Consider the following 19,849-nt stretch of genomic DNA (forward strand, 5'->3'; position numbering starts at 1 on the left):
TTAATAATAAAATTTAACTTTACATCAAAACTTCCTAAGATGTCAAAAGGCCTCAATGAAGCATCTTCTAACATTTGCATTATATATCAGATTTCTATTTTCTTCTGAAAAGTAGCTGACCTTTCTTTTCCATAACTAACTATATTCTAAAAGTAGACTTAATACAAATGTACAACTCAAACTTTTATGATCATCTCTATAATACAGGCTCTAAAAAGCATGTAAGTCGAAGAATTAACTCCCAATTCTAACCTATCACAACAAGAGATAAAAGATACTTTCAAAATAAGGACAGTTTTTATTTGCTATGGTAACATTCAATTCACATTTGAAAAACATATTAAAAATAACTTGTATATGCTTCAACACGATCCTACTGTTTTGAGTTAAATATATTAAGACAAACTCACATTACCATTTTTCAGAAACAAATTCTGGATTACCAAGTTAACCCAAGACTTCCTATTTTACCACAAATTCTACGTTTTATGTTAAGTAAATTTGTTTTTACTAATGCTGTTTACAAATAAGCCTACCATTTAATTCATTAGTATCAGACCACTAGTGAAGACTGGCAATGAAAATCTAATATGTATGGTCTCTACTATCAGTTATATAAGAAATTCAAGTCTCATGAGTTTTAGGTTTATTTCCATACATACTTATTCCATGCAATTGCTTGTAGATTCTGTTTAAATATTCTCTGAAAAAAAAAAACTTTCCTGAGTAGGTGACTAAGCTGAATACAACCATTTCAAACCACCACCTGTTTACTGACCTTTGGCCGCAAATGTCAAAATGTTTCCATCCTCTTTCCAGACTCAAACAACAGACAAATTATTTTTTGATAAACTCTAGTATTTATTAAATTATAAATTCTGTAACCAAAAAGAAAAATGCAGGTCAAGAGAAACCTCAAACTACAAGGACTAGACAGCAAAGCCTATGGGAAACGCCGTGAAGTATGTTACAGACAAGATTCTGAAACATGAGTTATTAGCTGTTTTCTTTACATTTCCATTTCAGTAACTTTACTATTTAATAGCTGTTATTCATCTATTTTAAAATCCCAGATTCACATTTATTCTCACATTAATTAAGCTTCCTGTTCATACCAATACCAACATCTCATAGATGCCAAATTTGAGTAATGGTTTTACATCAATCCATGCAGAAAAATAAGACGCAACGCAAGAGTCAGATGAGGACTGTTAATGCACAGATAATATACACACGTTGGCCAAAAGAACTGAAGAAATTTAAAAAATATATAAAATAAACAGACCTCAAGAAAACTGGGTTATTACTAAACCGCTCTCAACTACTAACGCCAAGTTCCTTATATTAAATAAATTCCTCAACAGACATGTTAGACATTTTAATTACAAGTCTGTCTTCCCCACCCCAACTTTCCTTTCCCACCCCTTTCCCACCCCAACTCCCAAAAATGCACTACCAGCGATGAGTATAATGTTATGTGGGCAGAAATTTACAGATAACCATTTTAACTTTGAGCATGGAGCAGAAGACTTTATTTAAACTTCAGTTACTGTGCACTGTCCATCAGGCCTTCTAGATCTGACACCAGCATTCACTGTTCCACCCCCTGCTACTGATAGATCAGTTCCTGATCGATCTGATCGATCAGATACTGTCTGGTTTGCATTAGGAACCAAAAGTCTCTGTTGGGTCAAAGAGTGTTGTGCAACAAGCGCAGATACATCCTCACTATCACTACTGGCATCTGATTCGGTTTCTTCAATGGAGGTGTCTGGTGCCGGTACCCTGCCTGAAGATGGCGATTCATGATCTTCTTCTCCTTCCCCCCTATGACTCCTTTCAGCTATGCTGTCTCCACTGAGCTGCAAATGAGCAAAAGAGTCTTCCAGAGAAGTGCTTGCATCAGGGGATGGTGTTGCAGGGCTTGTTAACTGACCATCTACTGATGTCAGGGGCCTTACAGAAGACACTAGAGGCTGAATGGAAGAAGCTCCACTCTGTGCTGATACGCTGTCCGCTCCGTCGGCAGAGCTCTCTCGTGCTAGGTTTACGGTATTAGCGTCACAGTCCAGCCTAAGTCCAGCTACTCCCTTCTTTGGTATATCTATTATATCCCGCTTAATCTTCCTGCGACGTCCATGTTCATTTCTCCTGTACTGAACCATATTTTCAAGATCAGCAACATACAGAAACCCAGCAATTAACATTTCAGTGCTCTTTTTACCTTTGGAAAAAGCGTCTTCCAGTTCTCTACTAGTGCGCTCATCATACTGCCACCACCCATTTCTTCCTTCGTAATACCATGCATATTCACCATTTCCTCTACTCGCGGCCTTGAGTTCTTCTGGTGACAATAAGGTTGGCTTGTCAAGGAAATCTTCAGGGATTTCTTGTCGACAGAGGGCACATCGCTTTCCAAGCCATGAAGCTCCCTTTACACACAGATAGCAGAAAACATGCTTACAAGGCAGACTGACTGGGTGAACACATGTTTGCAGACAAATGGCACATTCAGGGACAGTTAGAGAAGGTGTAGTATTCGCACAGGACTCATTCGCTTTCCTGTTCGTAGGAAGCATGTTTATTGAGTGATCAATTTCACCACAGCCAGCCATCCTAAGAAAAGGAGAGAAAATACATGTACTATTAAAATTGTATTTCAACTCTTCCAATATAATTTGACAATTCAGATTATTATTAAGCACCTATTATATACATGTGCTACATAGTGAACAATGGGAAAACAAAAATGAAAGCCCACCTGCTTATGGAGAAGACTGACATTAACAAAATAAATACACACATGGATGTTAACAGTACAATTCTGGTAAGTGCTAGGAATGAAGTACATGGTAGTGAGCCCTAGATCTAGATTTCTAATGGTTGATTTTAGGTTTCTTCCCGGATGTCTTGAGAGCAAAAAGGAAAACTGAACTCATTATCTGTTTCTTCCTTATTTACTCCGTAAAAGCTCCACCCTCCACCCCATGACACCATTATCCACCTGCTTTTTCAAGCCAGAAATCCATCACTGAAACTGCCCTTCTTCTACTCCTTGCATCCAAAACATCAGCAGGTCTTACCAATTTTATCCTAAGTATCTCCTGAATCCACCTACTATGCATTTCTACCCTTCCCTAGCCACCAAGTAAATACTATTTATCAAATAATTGAAAATGCCTTTTAACTGGTCTAGCCTTACCTCTTGCTTAAAAAGTTGATTTTAGGATAAAGACTAGGATCTATAGGCCCTGCAATGGTCCTGTCCCCCACCTCTCACACCGGCCTCATCTCTATCAGACGTCCCCTTGATCAGGCTTCCAACCAACTGGCCGCTTCCTTCGATAGGTTTTCTCTATATGAACATTTCTTTACTTCCTGCCTTCCACATCCCCCATGGACTAACTACTACCCATCTTATCCCTCTTGAGGAAGTCTCCATGACTAGGTCAAATCACCCCATTTTTTTTCATTCCTAGCACTTATCAGAATTGCAGTGTTACATTTATATGTATGTTTATTTTGTTAAATTTAAGTCTTCCCCATAAGCAGGTGGGATTTGTAAAGGCAAGACACAGATCACTTTGGCTTGTCTCTGTATTCCCATACAAGACCTGGCAGAGAGAGAACACTCAAATATTAGCTAAGAAAATGAATGTTTTCCAGTGGAGAATATAATGCCATCATATAAAATAGATGTTTTGAGGGGGTGCCTGAGTGGCTTGCTTCCCCCACCCCCTGCCTGCCTCTCTGCCTACTTGTGATCTCTATCAAATAAATAAATAAACTCTTTAAAAAAAAAAAAAGATGTTTTGAGTTTTATTTTTTAAGATTTTTATGTATTTGTCAGAGAGAAAGCATGCATAAGCAGGGGGAGTGGCAGGTAGAGGGAGAAGCAGACTCCCCACTTAGCAAGGAGCCCCATGCAAGGCTCAATCCCACGACCCTGGGATCATGACCTGAGCTGAAGGCAGAGGTTTAACCAAACCCCCCGAATGTCCCTTTTATTTCACTTTAAATAACATTAATTTAAACCACCTGGCTGACAAATTTTTTTTTAAGAATTTACTTGTACATACCTTGGGAATGTATAAAAATTCTGTCAGTGCACTTAAAGATCAACTCAGAAGCAGCACACTGAAGACTATAATGATAAATTGCAGATGGCCAAGGGAGAAAGGTGATGTGAAATAAGGCAGCTATTACACAATGAAACCGCTGCTAGATAAGAAATCTAAAAACCTGAGTCTCCCTCTTCCTTACTCTTCAGCACCCAGTTAAATCCAGTCTAAATTTCCTTACCTACAAATCTGAGTTTATAAAACTTGAGTGAGAACAGCCAAAAAACACAAAAAACACAAACAAACACCAAACAAAAATACTTGTAATCACTAAAGCTTCACAAATGTTACAATCCTGTAAAAAGGGAGAAAATGACATGAATGTTGAAACTGCCTTAAAGCGAAAGGGAAAGGGACAAGATTTGTTAAACTGGATGATACTGGGCTTAAACACTCACATAAAATTTGTTAATTTCTGCCTTACTGAGTCATATGAACATTTATTAAAAAATTACCATAGTCCATATATGATGCTGAGGTTTTTTCCTTTTCCTTTCCTTTCTCTCTTTCTTTCTTTGACACAGATAGAGAGACTGAGAGGGAACACAAGCAGGGGGAGTGGGAGAAAGGAGTAGCAGGCTTCCTGCTGAGCAGGGAGGCTGATGTGGGGCTCGATCCCAGGACCCTGAGATCAGGACCTGAGCCGAATGCAGACACTTAACAACTGAGCCACCCAGGTGCCCAGGTGCTGAGTACTGAAGGATCTAAAGATACATGCCTACTTTGTTAAATAAGGAAACACACATGCAAGCAAAGCAGATAATCACAATATCACAATATGGCCTAATTCCTGCAATAACATGTTAGGATGCTTATAAAAAGTAATAATGAGGGGGCGCCTTGGTGGCTCAGTTGGCTAAGCCTCTGCCTTTGGCTCAGGTCATGGTCTCAGGGTCCTGGAATCGAGCCCCGCATCCGGCTCTCTGCTCAGCGAGAGCCTACTCCCCGCCCCCCCTCTGCCCCCCCCACCCCGGCCTCTGCCTGCCTCTCTGCCTACTTGTGATCTCTCTATCTCTGTCAAATAAGTAAATAAAATCTTAAAAAAAAAAATGAGAGAGAGGTTAGAAGATGGACATGGCTATAAAGTATGGGGTGCAGAGGTGTCTGGGGAGTGGAAGAATTTGAAGGCAAAGACATATACATGGCCCTGGGTCATATAAGCAATGGAAAAGCAAGACATGAAGTTACAAAGGTAATCAGAAGCTAAATCATGAAAGTCTTTTTGTGCCCGGCTAAAGAAACATCTGATTTGATTTTTATCCCATAGTACTAGGAAACCCAGATATTTTAAAAGGGCAGAAAATGACATAGGAGTGCACCAATGATATGTAAAAAGACTGAGAAATAGAGGTGAAGGTCTCACAGAGATTGGCAACCATTAATTAACTGCTGCTTAAAATGATTGACAGTCTCTCTGTACCATTGATTCTGCTGTTTTAAACAAGGAATAAGAATTTCTGCCTTTTTCCAAGATCAAGCATTCAAAATTGGGTAAAGTGGTTACAAAAGGTATAGTCAGTAAAAATATTTATGCTCATCAAAACTTGAGAAACAATCCTCTTAGGCTTTAAATCACAGCACATCCAGTCCAACAATCTATTCTCTTACTGCTTTCTCCCGTGTCCTTGGTTCTACAATACACAAGGTTCAAAATGATAGCAAGTTTTGGAAAAGATTGTATCTGTCTAGAAAAGGAAGTGGCTCACAGTCTCAGTGGAAAGAACGGATCACTATGAAATACTTGATTTCCAAACTTTTTTTCAACCTTTAATTCCATTTCCAATCAACTCCTTTACCAGAAACTCTAGGTTACACAAACTAGTAAACTGTAACTTTTTCCCAACCTATGTAAGTTCTACCAGATATGAACTCTTACATGTGTTAGGCACTTAAAAGAGTTTCAAAGTATTTTGAAATAAATACTTGCCTTCAAAGATCTTGTCACTTAACAATCTAAGTTGTAAGTGAAAGCACTTGCTTCTCAACTGGTTAATCAGTGCTGCCTACCTATTTCCCCAGAAAGAACTGGCCGTGCACAATACATTTTGTTAGGCTCCCTACAACTCGTATGTATTTCTTAAATACAAAATCTTAGTACTTCCCAAAGTGACAAGAGATAGAATACCACATATTTCAATTTATATTTGGCAAAAGATTCAGAATACTTTTGTCTGTTCCAAAAAACTTTATACTGTGGTAACCGTCTATGTACATTACTTTCAATTCTGCCAAATATAAGCAGTACCTAATGTACCTGTAAGAGGTTTTGAAAAAAATCACACTCACACTGTGCTTCTGGGTCTTCAGCTTTCTCACCAGTAAAGTTGGGATAATTCACATTCAACTCAAAATTATTGTGAAGTGAATAAATTAAATGAAAGTATAAACCTGTATACGAAAGCCTCTTTTAATTCATCAGGTCCTATTGCTTCATTTAAACCTCAGTATAACTTTAAACATTTTGGGAACAGAAAGAACTAAAATTAGATACAGAATGGGAGCACAAGTATTCTTACATCCCTTTCAATTTAGGTTAAATAAATCAACCGTTAATGAGATTTTTTTTTTTTAAAGATTTTATTTATTTGAGAGAGAGAGCAGGAGGGGAGGGAGAAGCAGACTCCCTGTGGAACAGGGAGCCCAATGCAGGGCTCAATCCCAGGACCCCAGGATCATGACCTGAGCCCAAGGCAGATGATTAACTCACTGAGCCATTCAGGCCGTGCTCCCCTCTCCCCCACTTTTTTTTTTTTTTTAATTTTATTTATTTGAGGGAGAGTATTGTTTGAAATACTTTACACCTAATCCTCAGATTACCCTATAAAATGGGTCCACTATTTTCCTTATTTTACAGATAAGGAAACTGAGATACAGAAAGCTCAGGTGATATGCCCAAAGTCACAGGCTCCATTCGTAAATGACTGAGCCAACTCCGACATCTCTTCCTCCCTACCCCACTTTGCCACATGGGATTGCTCCCTGACTCCCCTAAGATACCCTGATATTTAGGAAACTGTGCCCCTCCCTCATTCCCTTGGCTTGAAAAACATTTCCTAATTTTCTCAGCTTGTTAAAATTCTGTTTATTCTTCAAGATCAAGCTAAAAGTTCTCACTCTGGACCATCAGATGGACTAAATCATCTCAGTTCCAAAAGCATCTTATTATTACCTCAATATGGCATTTCTTCCACTGTTTAATTAATATTTATGGTTCACTTCCTAGACCATAGCCTAGCTCCTTGATGACCAGCACCTATAATATTTAACCTACAGGATTTAAACACACACACACACAAACACACACACGGGCAGATAACATATGAACAAGATTAAATAAAAGACATATTTGCTCCAATTTTATTTTTTTTAAGATATTTTATTTATTTATTTGACAGAGAGAGATCACAAGTAGGCAGAGAGGCAGGCAGAGAGAGAGAGGGGGAAGCAGGCTCCCTGATAAGCAGAGAGCCTGATGCGGAACTCGATCCCAGGACCCTGAGATCATGACCTGAGCCGAGGGCAGCGGCTTAACCCAGAGCCACCCAGACACCCTATTTGCCCCAATTTTAAAGAAAAATGCTTATAGGTTTCACTTTCCTTTTATCCGATTCTCAACACTAAGAATGATATTGCCATACTTTTAACATATAATTAAAGCATCATATTGAAGTAGATAGCAATAGTTACATGTAAAACTGAGAGAACATCTGAAATAATACCTACAGGTTGGATAATGTTCATATTAACTTAGAAGATAAAAATATGTTCATCATGTAAAAATATACATCAAGAATAGAATGACATTCAAAATGGGCAAAATCATGGTAATGTAGTATTTTAAAGCATATTTCACAAAAACTAAACAACAGGAAAACACAACTGGCAAAACTGGGGGCTAGAGTGAACTCAATATTAATTAAAATGCAGTTACATATTAAATTTTTTAAAAATCAACTAATCAGGGTGCTTAGGTGGTGCAGCTGGTTAAATGTCTGACTCGTGGTTTCAGTTGAGGTCGTGATCTCAGGGTTGTGAGATCAAGCCCGTGTCGAGCTCTGCACTCAGCACAGAGTCTGCTTAAGACTCTCTCTCTTTCTTTGTCCCTCTCTCCCCCACACTCTCTAAATCTTTATTTTAAAAAATCAGTTTAAAGAACACTTCAATGTAGTTAAACAAACTTTTAATAACTAGTGTTTTTAAGTTCCATTAAGTCCCTCTTATTTATAGAATGTGATACTGTCTGCCTAGTTTGGTTTTTAAGTAAATTAGTATGAAAAGAGAAAGTAGAACCGAGAAGATCTAAAAATTCCCAGTTTTTTAGCCTTCTATGAGAAAATTCTTTTGTCTTGTTTCATTGACTTTTATAGAAATTTCTCCTGGTAAGATTTCTGGATATCTACATTAACAATAATTTAATGTAAATAAAATTACTAACTCAATAAAACATCTAAAATAATACAAAATGCTCATTTTGTATAATTAGAACTAAATATAACATATACTTGGCTAATTGCATTTTATCCGTTCATTTAATTTCCTGCATCTTTGGGACAAACCATGATGCCATACTTACATTTCTATTACAGATCCCACAGCTGTCTGTCACAAAAATGAACAATCATCTTCACCGGCAGTCAAACAGTGTGAGGTATTTTGTCTTCCATTGCTGGTTCATGCTGTGCTGCAAAAAAAATTATTTCATCAACTTCTACACAGATTAAGATCAGTAAAATTAGTCAATTATGTACGATCTTTTAACAAAATTAAGTGACAAATTTTATCGTAAAAATGACAAAATTTCAAGACAAGGATACCTGCTTTCACCACTGCTATTCAACACAGTACTGGCAGTGCCATTCATTTCTTATAGGCTACTCAAAACAGAAACTGCCCATTGCAAAAGAATGAAGTTGGACCCCTACTTCATACCACATACAAAAACTAACTCAAGACAAACCAACTACCTAAAAAGAGGTAAAACCATACAACCCTTAGAAGAAAACAGAGGGGTTTATCTTTAGGAAGTTGGGTTTTGCAATGGATTCCTAGATATGAATGACACCAAAAGCATGGGTAATAAAAGAAAAAGCAAATTGTGGACTTCATCAAAACTAAAACTTCTGGGCTTTAAAGGACATTGTCAAGCAAGTTAAGTCAACCTACAGAATGGGAGAGAATCTTTACAAATCATGTACTGGTAAGGATTTCATATCCACAATACATTAAAGAATGCCTACAACTCAACAACAAAAGGACAAAAATATTTTTTGAATGGACAAAAGATTTGAGTAGATACTTCTTCAAAGAAGATGTAGAAATCGCCAATAAATACATGAAAAGATGCTCAACATACTATTAGTTATCAGGGGAAATGTAAATCAAAACAACAAGAACTACTGCTTCACATCTGTTAGGATGGCTATAATTAAAAAAAAAAAAAAAGGAAAACAGTAAGCATTGGCGAGAATGTGGAAAACTGGAACCTTTGTACATTACTGATGGGAATGAAAACTAGTCCAGCCACCATGAAGTTTGGTGGTTCCTCAAAAAAATTGAACAGAGTTACCATATAATCCAGCAATTCCACTCCTAGGTATATACCCAAAGGAATTGAAAACAGGGACAGAAACAGATACTTGTACACCAATGCTCTCTGCAGAATTATTCACAAAAGTCAAAAGGTGGACACAACCCAAGCACCCATCAGCAGAAGAATAAACAAAATGTGGTATACAAATACAATGGAGTATTATTCACCCATAGAAAGAAAGGAAGTTCTGATACATACTATAACATGGATGCACCTTGAAAGTATTTTGCTAAGTGAAATAAGCCAGACACAAAAGGACAAGTATTAGGATTCTACTTAAATGAAGTATTGAAAATAGGCATATGCAGGGGCATTTGGGTGGCTTAGTGGGTTAAGCCTCTGCCTTTGGCTCAGGTCATGATCTCAGGGTCCTGGGACTGAGCCACTCATCGGGCTCTCTGCTCAGCAGGGAGCCTGCTTCCCCCCTCTCTCTGCCTACTGCTCTGCCTACTTGTGATCTCTGTCAAATAAATAAATAAAAATCTTAAAAAAACAAAGAAAAGAAAATAGGTATATTCAGAGACAGAAAGTAGGTAAGTTACCAGGGGCAAGGGAGAGGAGCAAACAGGGTTACTGCTTAATAGCTACAGAATTTCTGGTTAAAATGATGAATTTGTGGAAATGTATAGTAGCGATGATTGCGCAACACTGTAAATGTAATTAATGACAATGAGTTGTACATTTAAAATGGCTAAGATGGTGAATTTTATGTTATTTATATTTTATCACAATAAAAATGTTTTTAAAGTCAAACAGGTTCTATATGGACAAATTAATCCACATTCAATATATTCCATAGCCACTGCCTTTCTACAAGAAAGTAGTGTGTGAAAAGACAAGGCTATCACATTAACTAGAACCTCCTGCTATGTATATGTATATCCACGTTTGCAATCGTTAAGCCAAACTTCTCCCAAGATGCCTCTTATTCAGGGAATCCAGAAGCACCAAACAAAACATTTCAGCCATTAATCCTTCTTTTAGTATTCTCTCCTGCCACTTCATGATGCCCAGTGCCGGAGGCACATCACAACACAGAACTCAGAATCAAGCAAACGTAAGGATTAAAAAGATTTAAGCCTCACAGTAGCAGCAAGAGGGAAGACTTGAATTCTTCCAGTTCCATGTGCCTCTCACAATATTGGGTTTTAGTGTTTAAAGATAAATTATTTATCTTTTATAGAAATTTTTCCCGGTGAGATTTAATATGAGCCAGCTTATTCTACTTAATGTTTAACAGAACAATCATCTGTTTTAGAACCAGAGGATTTTCAAAAGTAACTGACTCAAAAAAAGTTTCTAAATAACCTTTTCGTTATACAGACTTTGGAAACTTAGTCCACACATTATATGGGCTCCACTGTCCTGACTACCCCTACTCCCCACCCCAAACCCTTTCACTTTACCCTTTAGGTGCCTACAACTTCCATGGCACCACAGGAGATGCCATTCATTTCTCTCCTACAGGCTACTCAAAACAGAAACTGCCCATTTTTACACACAGGACAGGAGGAAACATTCTACTATTCTATCATTATTACTCTTAACAAGAACAGTATTTCTTTGAAGGCTCACCACTGACTATGTAATTACCTACAGCTCTTCTAGCTTAACCTTTAAGGCACTGACTTAATTTTCACTATTCATCATCCTCTCCATCCTAACTTCTGACACATTACTGTGAGCCAGTTTAAATATGACCCATTCCAACTCCTAACTAAGAGGTTCTTAATCTTGCCCCACTGAGGCTGCTTATTAGAGATATACATTCTCAGGCCCTAACCCGGGACACTCTAGGCCAGTAGACATGGATGGCGTTTAAGCCAGGAATCTCACCTTAAGTGAAAGTGATGCAGGTAATCCATCGAATCCAATTTGAGAAAAACTGTACTCCGTTTTCAATTCCTATTATCCTAAATTCAGTGAATTTCACCTCCCTGTCCATCCAGCAAAAAAATATGATAATACATGTGGAACTATAAGCCACCTACAGTGCTACCTCTCTAAAATTGTAATCTCCGTTTTAGATTACAAACTCTGGTCCTTCCAGTTAATTTACTCATTCCCACATCTACTCTTTAATTTCAAAAGGACCTCTAGTTTCTTGACAGCCTTCTTTTCTTAGGCAGTTGACAGTCTCATTTCTTTTCCTGCCCAATCTGGAACCCAGCCATTTTAACTTCTTTCTTAATAGAATACTTATCTTTCACATCTGTCTCTCATCTAAACATTCCCCACAAACCCCCATGTCTGCACGAATCTTACAAAGTGACATCTCAGCTTCCATACTTTAATCAAGGAATGCAAACAGAGAAAAACAGAAAATCCTTTTCTCATCTCTCCAACCAAATTCTGTCAACTTTTATCCTTAACACCTTTGGAATCTATCCTCTACTCTCTTGCCATTGCTAGTGTCCTAGTTTAGACATGTATCACCTCTCACCTGAACTACTGTTCAGTCTATCGTGCTTCAGTAACACCCCTCAAATTTAAGCCTCTGAATGATATGCTAAAAAGGCAAAATGGGCCTCCCATATGTGAAGCCCCATTTTGGTTCTTCAATCTATACAATAAAGCCAAAGCTCCTAAGGACAGCACTCAAAGGCTTTTGACCTCGAACGTAAATCTCTCTCTAGTCTTACTTATCTCCTACCACCACTCTCATGGATTCATAACCTAGTTATACCAAATTACTCATACTTCCCTAAACCTCCCTTTTGTAGTTTTGTACTTCCTCCTCCTAATATAATCTAGCTCTTTAACAGCTTATGAATTTTACTATACTACCACTTTCTCAGACTATCTCCCAAAATTTGTTCCCTCTACTATATTTTGTACATTCTCCTATTACTGTATGGGGATAACCCATACACTGAAATTATTTGTTTGCTTTTGACTGTTCTATTAAACCATCAACCTCCTGAAGATAAAGACTGTCTTTTATCTCTAAATGGTCAGTACACTGCCAATCAGGTGTTGTTGACTTGAAGTGTTATTTCTTGAATGAAGGAATAACTTCTTAAAGTAACTGTTGAGAAAAATAAAATACTGAAATAAATTTATTCACATAACACCATTTGAGTTCTGTGAACAAGGTACCCAGCCACTAAAGATATAAAGATACCCAAGTTCTAATCATTTCTTTAAAGAGCTTAAAATATAACAGAGGGAACTTAGTACATTTACAAATATAAGATTCAAGCCATCTTTATATCTTTTGACAAGCACATCAATCATCTACGGCTTTGTTCACTGGCAATGAATTCTCCAGAATGCGGATTAAAAAACAAGAATAAAACCAGTTTTAGTAAATCTTGCAAGCTACAGTGACTTTTCCAATTCCTATATCCCATGGATAATTTTCAAAGTGGACCCTAAATGGATAACAGTTAGGGGGAGGAAAATAAACTAAAATCTATGTAGTATTCTAGATCCTAGCTATACAAACTGTGTCCCCAACAACTATATCACCATTTATCTGGGAGTCCCTTACAAATAAAAAATCTGGAGCCCCATTCCATACCAACAGAATCAGATCTCCAGGTGGTTCATATGCATACTAAAAAGTTCATGAAGCTCTCGATAACCTTAAAACAACCCTGTGTATGTGACTACACCCATTTTGTAAATGAGGAAACCCAAACCCATAAGGATTTAACCCCAAATCACAAAGCTATCAATATTGGGAGATGGGAAGTGTTTCTTTAAAAAAGTGTTTTAAAAACACTTTTAAAGTGTTTCTTAAAAAAAAAAATCTTTTCTTTGGTGTACTCTATCTCAGAGAAAAAGTCTAGAACAGCATCACCAAACAGAAATATGATGCAAGCCACATTTGTAATTTGAAATTTTCTATTAGCCACGTTAAGAACAATAAAACAGGTAAAATTAATTTAAATACTTTAACCCCAAATATTTAAAACATTACCACTTCCAAATGTATTTCATATAAATTATTAATATGGTATTTTATATTCTCGTGTATATACTCTTTGAAATTTGGTATTTATTTTATACCTACAGCACTAACCCAGTTCAGACTAGCCACTTACCAAGTGCTCAACAGCTATATGTGGCTAGTGGCTACCATATTGGGCAATGCCAGTTTAGAATGTCTTGCATATTAACAATCTTTTGACATACAAAACTGGCAATTTATTACCAGAATTGTTGAATAAAGAAAATGAACTCCATGTTACTTTCTTCACACCTTTGCTGACACAGATAAAAAAGAAAACTGCATTTTGTGTTGTAATCAAAACTGACAGGTTTCAGTGACACCAATTCTCCCAAGCTGATCCATCCACTATAACCTCTGAGAATTATAATGCCAAGTGGACATAAGACAGGGCATAGCATGTAAATATTCAGAATGGTCATATGTAGTAGTCCTTTGAAAATTTCTAATTTGTAATTGAAGATTTTTTTTAAATGAGGGGAGAGGGAGGCTTTTCCTTTCATCCAAAGATATAAGATAAAATAGTGAATTCTAACTATAAGCCAGAATTAATTTGGTAAACATAAATAATTCAACATATATAATTCTTGCTTCAATGAAGGATTTATAAATTATACACCAAACTCAATATAATTTATGAATTACTATAGTAAAATTTACCACACTATTTTGATATGCAAATACCAACTTTCTTTAGGTGAAAATTTCTACAGAAAAGAACTATTAGGAAGGTAATATAAAAAGAGGAAAGATTTGGGGCACCTGGGTGGCTCAGTGGGTTAAAGCCTCTGCCTTCAGCTCAGGTCATGGTCCCAGGGTCCTGGGATCGAGCCCTGCATCAGGCTCTCTGCTCAGCAGGGAGCCTGCTTCCCTGCCTATCTCTGCCTGCCTCTCTGCCTACTGTGATCTCTGTCAAATAAATAAAAAAATCTTAAAAAAAAAAAAAGAGAGAGTAAAGATTTGAAACTACATTACATATTTCTGCCCCTTAATAATTCTAGGGGAAAAAGATGACAGACTAAATTTCAAAATATGTAAGAGCTTAGAGATTGTCAGTGAATTTAAGTCATTTACCCACTCAACCAATTAGTAAATAAGTATAACTATAAATGAAGTAATACCATACTATTTATAATCTGTGACCACTCAACAAATTCACACTTCTATTATTTGCATATGCTGTTATCTTCTCTGAAAATATCTAGGACTAATTACAATTCCACTTTTCAAGTCAGTCACAAAATCAAAAAACCACCATTTTTCTCCACATAACAGATTCAAATAAATGATTATCTTTTCAAAAGAACTTATCAAAGAAAAAGGTAAGTATATAATAGCTAAAATATCAAATTATAAGGGGCGCCTGGGTGGCTCAGTGGGTTAAAGCCTCTGCCTTCAGCATCCTGGGATCAAGCCCTGCGTAGGGCTCTCTGCTCAGTGGAGAGCCTGCTTCCCCCCCACCCCCCACCCCGCCTGCCTCTCTGCCTACTCGTAATCTCTGTCAAATAAATAAATAAAAATCTTAAAAAATATATCAAATTATAAAGATTTGAAGACTTCCTATATTTTTCCAATTACTGACAGCTGTTTAATACAAGTTTTTACTCTTTAATTCAAAATACACAGAACAGAAAATGTTCTATATAAAAGCTAGCAGTGACAGAAAAGAAAAATACTTCAATGAACCTTCCAACTTGCGGTATACAGACTCAAAAAAAAAAAAAAAAGGAAAAATCAAAGACCAGTGAACGAAAAAATAGAGAGACGGGATGTAATTTAGCAGATACATATTAGTATTTCTTAAGAGTCTCAAATTGAGAGAGGTACCTAAATGCCCTAATGTTTCCATTTTTAGCTTTCCCTCTCATCCCCTGCTAAAACTCAGCTTAGAGAAAACACAGGTCATACTGGGAAACAGAAGTCTTTAATCAAAAATCATTTCAACTAAATGGGGGCCAATACTTGGTATGATTTTATTTTACCCATGTGGAAAAGCCTCTGAGTCATATGTTAAGAAGGCAAATGGGCTTCCCATATGCGAAGCCCCATATTGGTTCCCCAGCCTATACAATAAAGGCAAAGCTCCTAAGGACAGCATTCAAAGGCTTTTGACCTCAAACCTAAATCTCTCTCTAGTCTTACTTATCTCCTACCACCACTCTCTCTCTCAGATTAATAATCTATTTATACCAAATTATTCATACTTCTCTAAACCTCTCTTTTGTAGTTCTACACTTCCTCCTCCTAGTATAATCCAGCTTTTATAATTTATGAATGCTACTATACTACCACTTTCTCTGACTACCTCTCCAAGATTGTTCCCTCCACTATTTTTTGCACATTCTTCTATTACTGTATGGGGATAACCCATACACTGAAATTATTCAAGCCCAAAATGAAGCTTGAACTCAGGACCCTAAAATTAAGACCTGAGTTGGGATCAGGGGTAGGACACTTAACCAAGTGAGCTGCCCAGGAGCCCCAACACTACACTATCTTAAAGAATTACTTCCTTTATTGTTTACTACTCCCCTTATAAAACATTACTGTATGGCAATCTATGACCTTCACACTCCTCATATTCAAGCATTAAACCTTTACATCTCCCCACCAACTGTGGCCTCTGCATTTTATTTTAAGCAAAAACATGAAATGCGAATGTGAACAAATACTGTCTTTTGATTTCATCAAACAGACGTTTCAAAGCCTGCAGCCATTTTGTAAATGAGAAAGGCTCCGTTGCTAATTATATGTGTGACCCTGGTCAAGTCCTAACTCCCATGTTATTTAACCCTTCTCTCTTTTTTCTGTAATTCTAAATGCTTTAACATAAATTTAACAGGTTTTATTTTAATTAATCCAAAAGGTAGTAAGCCATAAACACTAAATATTCCATAAATAGGCACAGGTGGCTGTAGAAAAATGTTAATAAAATGGTTTCCATATCCACAAAGATTATTCCTTATCCAACCTGTTGTTTCACAAATTCATGTTCCTTAGACACAATCAAGAACAAGGGAGGGGAATGTAAAAAAAGGTAGCACCCTCTGTTACTGACACTGGAAAAAAAAAAATTCAACTACTCAGCTGACAGTACGTCAGGCATTTCATGCCAGTAAGTGGCTAATACATAAAATAATCTCTAAACAGACTAATACTGTGAAAAGAAAAGACTAAATACTAACTTTTCCTTCCATATTAAGGTAAAAAATCATTTCTGGATCCATTAAAAAAAAAAAAAAATCTGTCCTAGTCTTCTAACAATTCAAATCAGTGGAAACTGAAACAAAATACTTTACCAGTTGACACGCTACTCCTAAAAGAAAAACGCCATTTCCTTTTTCATCCTGATGTCTGATGTCTAGCTGTTTGGAAAAATAGTTTCCCTGATGATTATAATTCTACCAAGTTTTTAACACGCAGTAAATAACAAAAACTTTCAAAGGTTTACCATTATTTTAATTTTGCCTACAACTTACATTGCCCCATTTGAAAAATAAATTCTAAATCAAAGAGCAGGTTTAACAAAATGTTTCAATTTAAGATACACAAGGCTAAAACAAACACACCCAAAAATCTATTTCTAGTGTAGCATTCACTTTTCTGGTTTTCTCTTTAAATTTGCTTGACCTATTTTCATGTGTTTTTGGAGCACTCAGACACTCAAGACAAACAGTATTTGCTGGTCATGAAAACAGCAGAGCCAACATCATAAATCCAATTATTTCTGTGGGTAATTTCTTCATGTGTCCTATATTCCACGTCTTTTTCAGAGTCTAAACATAGATTCATTTGCTAAAAAGACAAAAAGTCTTAAGTCCTCCAATTTCTGTAATTATACACTGTTTTCAGTGCCAATGTTATACTTTCTCATCCTATTTAAAAAGTACACACACTGGAGGGGAGGGAGTGCGCCCAGGCGCCTGAAATGTCAAGCTATAAAGACAATACTTTTTCTACCATTTCTTGGCTTTATTCTTCCCTCAATTCCACACTGTTCCAATATTACAAAAATATTACTTAAAATTTAAGTACTTTTCGAAATTTGGTAAGTGTGACTAAACTGGCACTTAGGATAGAAAAATAAAAACATACACGAAATGATGAACAAGAGAAAGCTCCAGTTGCCAAAATGAGTGTGTAAACGCAAAACAGTTTTACAGCCTACTCTGGATTCCTACGGAAAATAAAACAGCGACAACAATGGAAGACCCGTACTCTTTTAGACGGGATGGGGTGGGGGGGTAGGTAGGGAGAGAATTCGTACTCAGCAACCAGAACAAAGCAACAGCCTCCGCTTTTAAGATGCACTGAGCGTTTTTTGGGGGGGGGGGGCGCTTAACTGGTTAAGAGATCTCTTAATTGTTCCGAAGATTTACTACTCATCAAAACAACGAGAATACGCAGCGCTGGGCTTAACCAGGGCAAGGTGGAGGGACTGCTCCTCCTGTTAGGCAAGACCCAGACACTGAGCAGGAGGAGGAGGGAGAGAGGGAAGAGAAGGAAGTAGCCAAAGACACTCCGGAAAAAGACAAAATGCAGGGAACTGTACGCCCCGGCTGCGATCTGACCTAAGACCCGGGGAGAGGCCTCCACACGGGAGACAGGGCGCAGGATACCCTTCAAACTATAGCCGCCCTTAAATCTTGAGCACGGAAGGTTCCCCAGTAGAGGCCTGACACCACCACCAAGGGAAGAGGAGAGGAACCGGGTTGCCACCGAAGGCAGAGACGAGGACCCCGGCGGAAGAGGCTGCGCAGTAATGGCCGCTGCTCCTCCTTTCGCACCCCGACCGTGACCAGCTCCGGGCCGTCGCCCAGGGCAGGGGCTGCGGCGGCAGCGGACAACGCAGCGCCCGTCACAGTCTTCTCGCCTGCGACAGCAACCAAGGTGGGGGCGGCGGGAAGAGCTGAACTGCCCCATCACGCCTGGGCGCCGAGAGCCGCGGCCGCGCCGGCCCAAGGGCGTCCACCTACGCACCGGCCCCTGACCTCGCCGCCGCCCCTCTCAGGCCCGGAGTGCTGGGCCGACCCGGAGCGCGTCGCTCCTGGAGGTGACACCGCGAACCATCACGCCTTTCCCTGGGCTAGGACGTCAGAGGGGCTGACTTTGACCCTTCCCCGCAAGAACCTCACCCTGACTCCAACCTCTCTAGCCACAGCCGCAGCCGTCTCGCAGTCTTTCCTCCTCGGCCTCGGAGCCCGCAGCGGCCGGGAACGCGCGCGACGGTCACGTGACGGCCCGTCGCGTCGCGAGGGGAGCGGGGCCGCGCGGGGCGGAAGTAGAGCCTCGTACTGAGACACTCGCGGTATCCCTTCCGCGCTCGCGGTATCCCTTCCGCGCGGTGTTTCCCCGCGACCCAACAGTGAAGCGAGGGGTTGGGTATCTACTTTTTACTACCTTTGGAGACCTGCAGTTTCTGTCTGGATCGTTCTAACTGCTTTGTATTGTGCTTTACTTGTAATTAGGTGCCCGAGATCGAAAGAATGCGGTCCACCAGTGAGATTTGGGGCAAAGCAAGTAAGACGCGTGTAGAACCAGCAGGTGGTGCTGCTCAAAAACCCCGTTTCGAGACCCAAGAGAAGCCTTTGGGCGCCTCGCTGGATTTGGGGGTACAGAGTCCTTGGCAGAGTACTGCTTGTTCTCTTAACAGCCAGAACGAAGGGGTTCTTTGAGAGTTGTAGTTAATTCACCGTCTGAAGGGTTGAGCAATTTAATCGAAAAAAAAAATCTTAATTTCCTTTTGGACCCATTTTTCTTAGACTAGAGCATAGGTAGCTGGAGGAAGAGATTAGTCAGAAGAATCTAAAACTAAAGGAATTGCTTATCTTGTTGCATTTGTGTGGTTTTAACCGTCAAAACCGTGGTGGTATCCTCCATTACATTTTAGCATATACATTGTCTTTCTCGGAACTGATTATATTTTCTCAATTTATAGTAAAAAGGTGGAATAGCATGCGTTTTGTCTTTAAAAGAGTATATATTCCAACATTCCATGGCAGTATCTTACTTGCAGTGCTGCTGCATTTTTAAAACGTCATTAACTATTGAATTAAGGTTGGAATTTTTTAGTGACTATATATGTAGATGTGTTTACATATTCTTTTATTCTGAAATCAATATATTTCGAGATTTTTATTAATATATATCAATATGTAACTGGTTCTTGAAGAGTGCCATCTA

General features: G+C 38.4%; 1 protein-coding gene across 5 annotated transcripts; it reads right to left on the reverse strand.

Moving 5' to 3' along the window:
- Positions 1–837: 837 nt before the first annotated feature.
- RNF146 (ring finger protein 146) lies at positions 838–18,884 on the reverse strand. 5 transcript variants are annotated; one of them, XM_080807162.1, is made up of 4 exons: positions 17,762–17,858; positions 11,548–12,739; positions 8,695–8,802; positions 838–2,616 (listed from the first exon to the last, which is right to left on the reverse strand). In XM_080807162.1, coding segments are annotated over exons 3-4 (1,083 nt in total). In that variant the 5' UTR covers positions 8,697–8,802; positions 11,548–12,739; positions 17,762–17,858; the 3' UTR covers positions 838–1,535. The 5 variants fall into 5 exon arrangements, with proteins under 5 accessions (XP_080663288.1, XP_080663292.1, XP_080663291.1 ...); XM_080807166.1 differs by lacking the exons at positions 11,548–12,739; positions 17,762–17,858 and adding an exon at positions 18,814–18,884; XM_080807165.1 differs by lacking the exons at positions 11,548–12,739; positions 17,762–17,858 and adding an exon at positions 18,802–18,872 and having other exon boundaries at positions 8,695–8,797.
- Positions 18,885–19,849: the final 965 nt, after the last annotated feature.

This window comes from Martes martes, assembly GCF_963455335.1.
Source record: "Martes martes genome assembly, chromosome: 6".
NCBI classification, from domain to species: Eukaryota; Metazoa; Chordata; class Mammalia; order Carnivora; family Mustelidae; genus Martes; species Martes martes.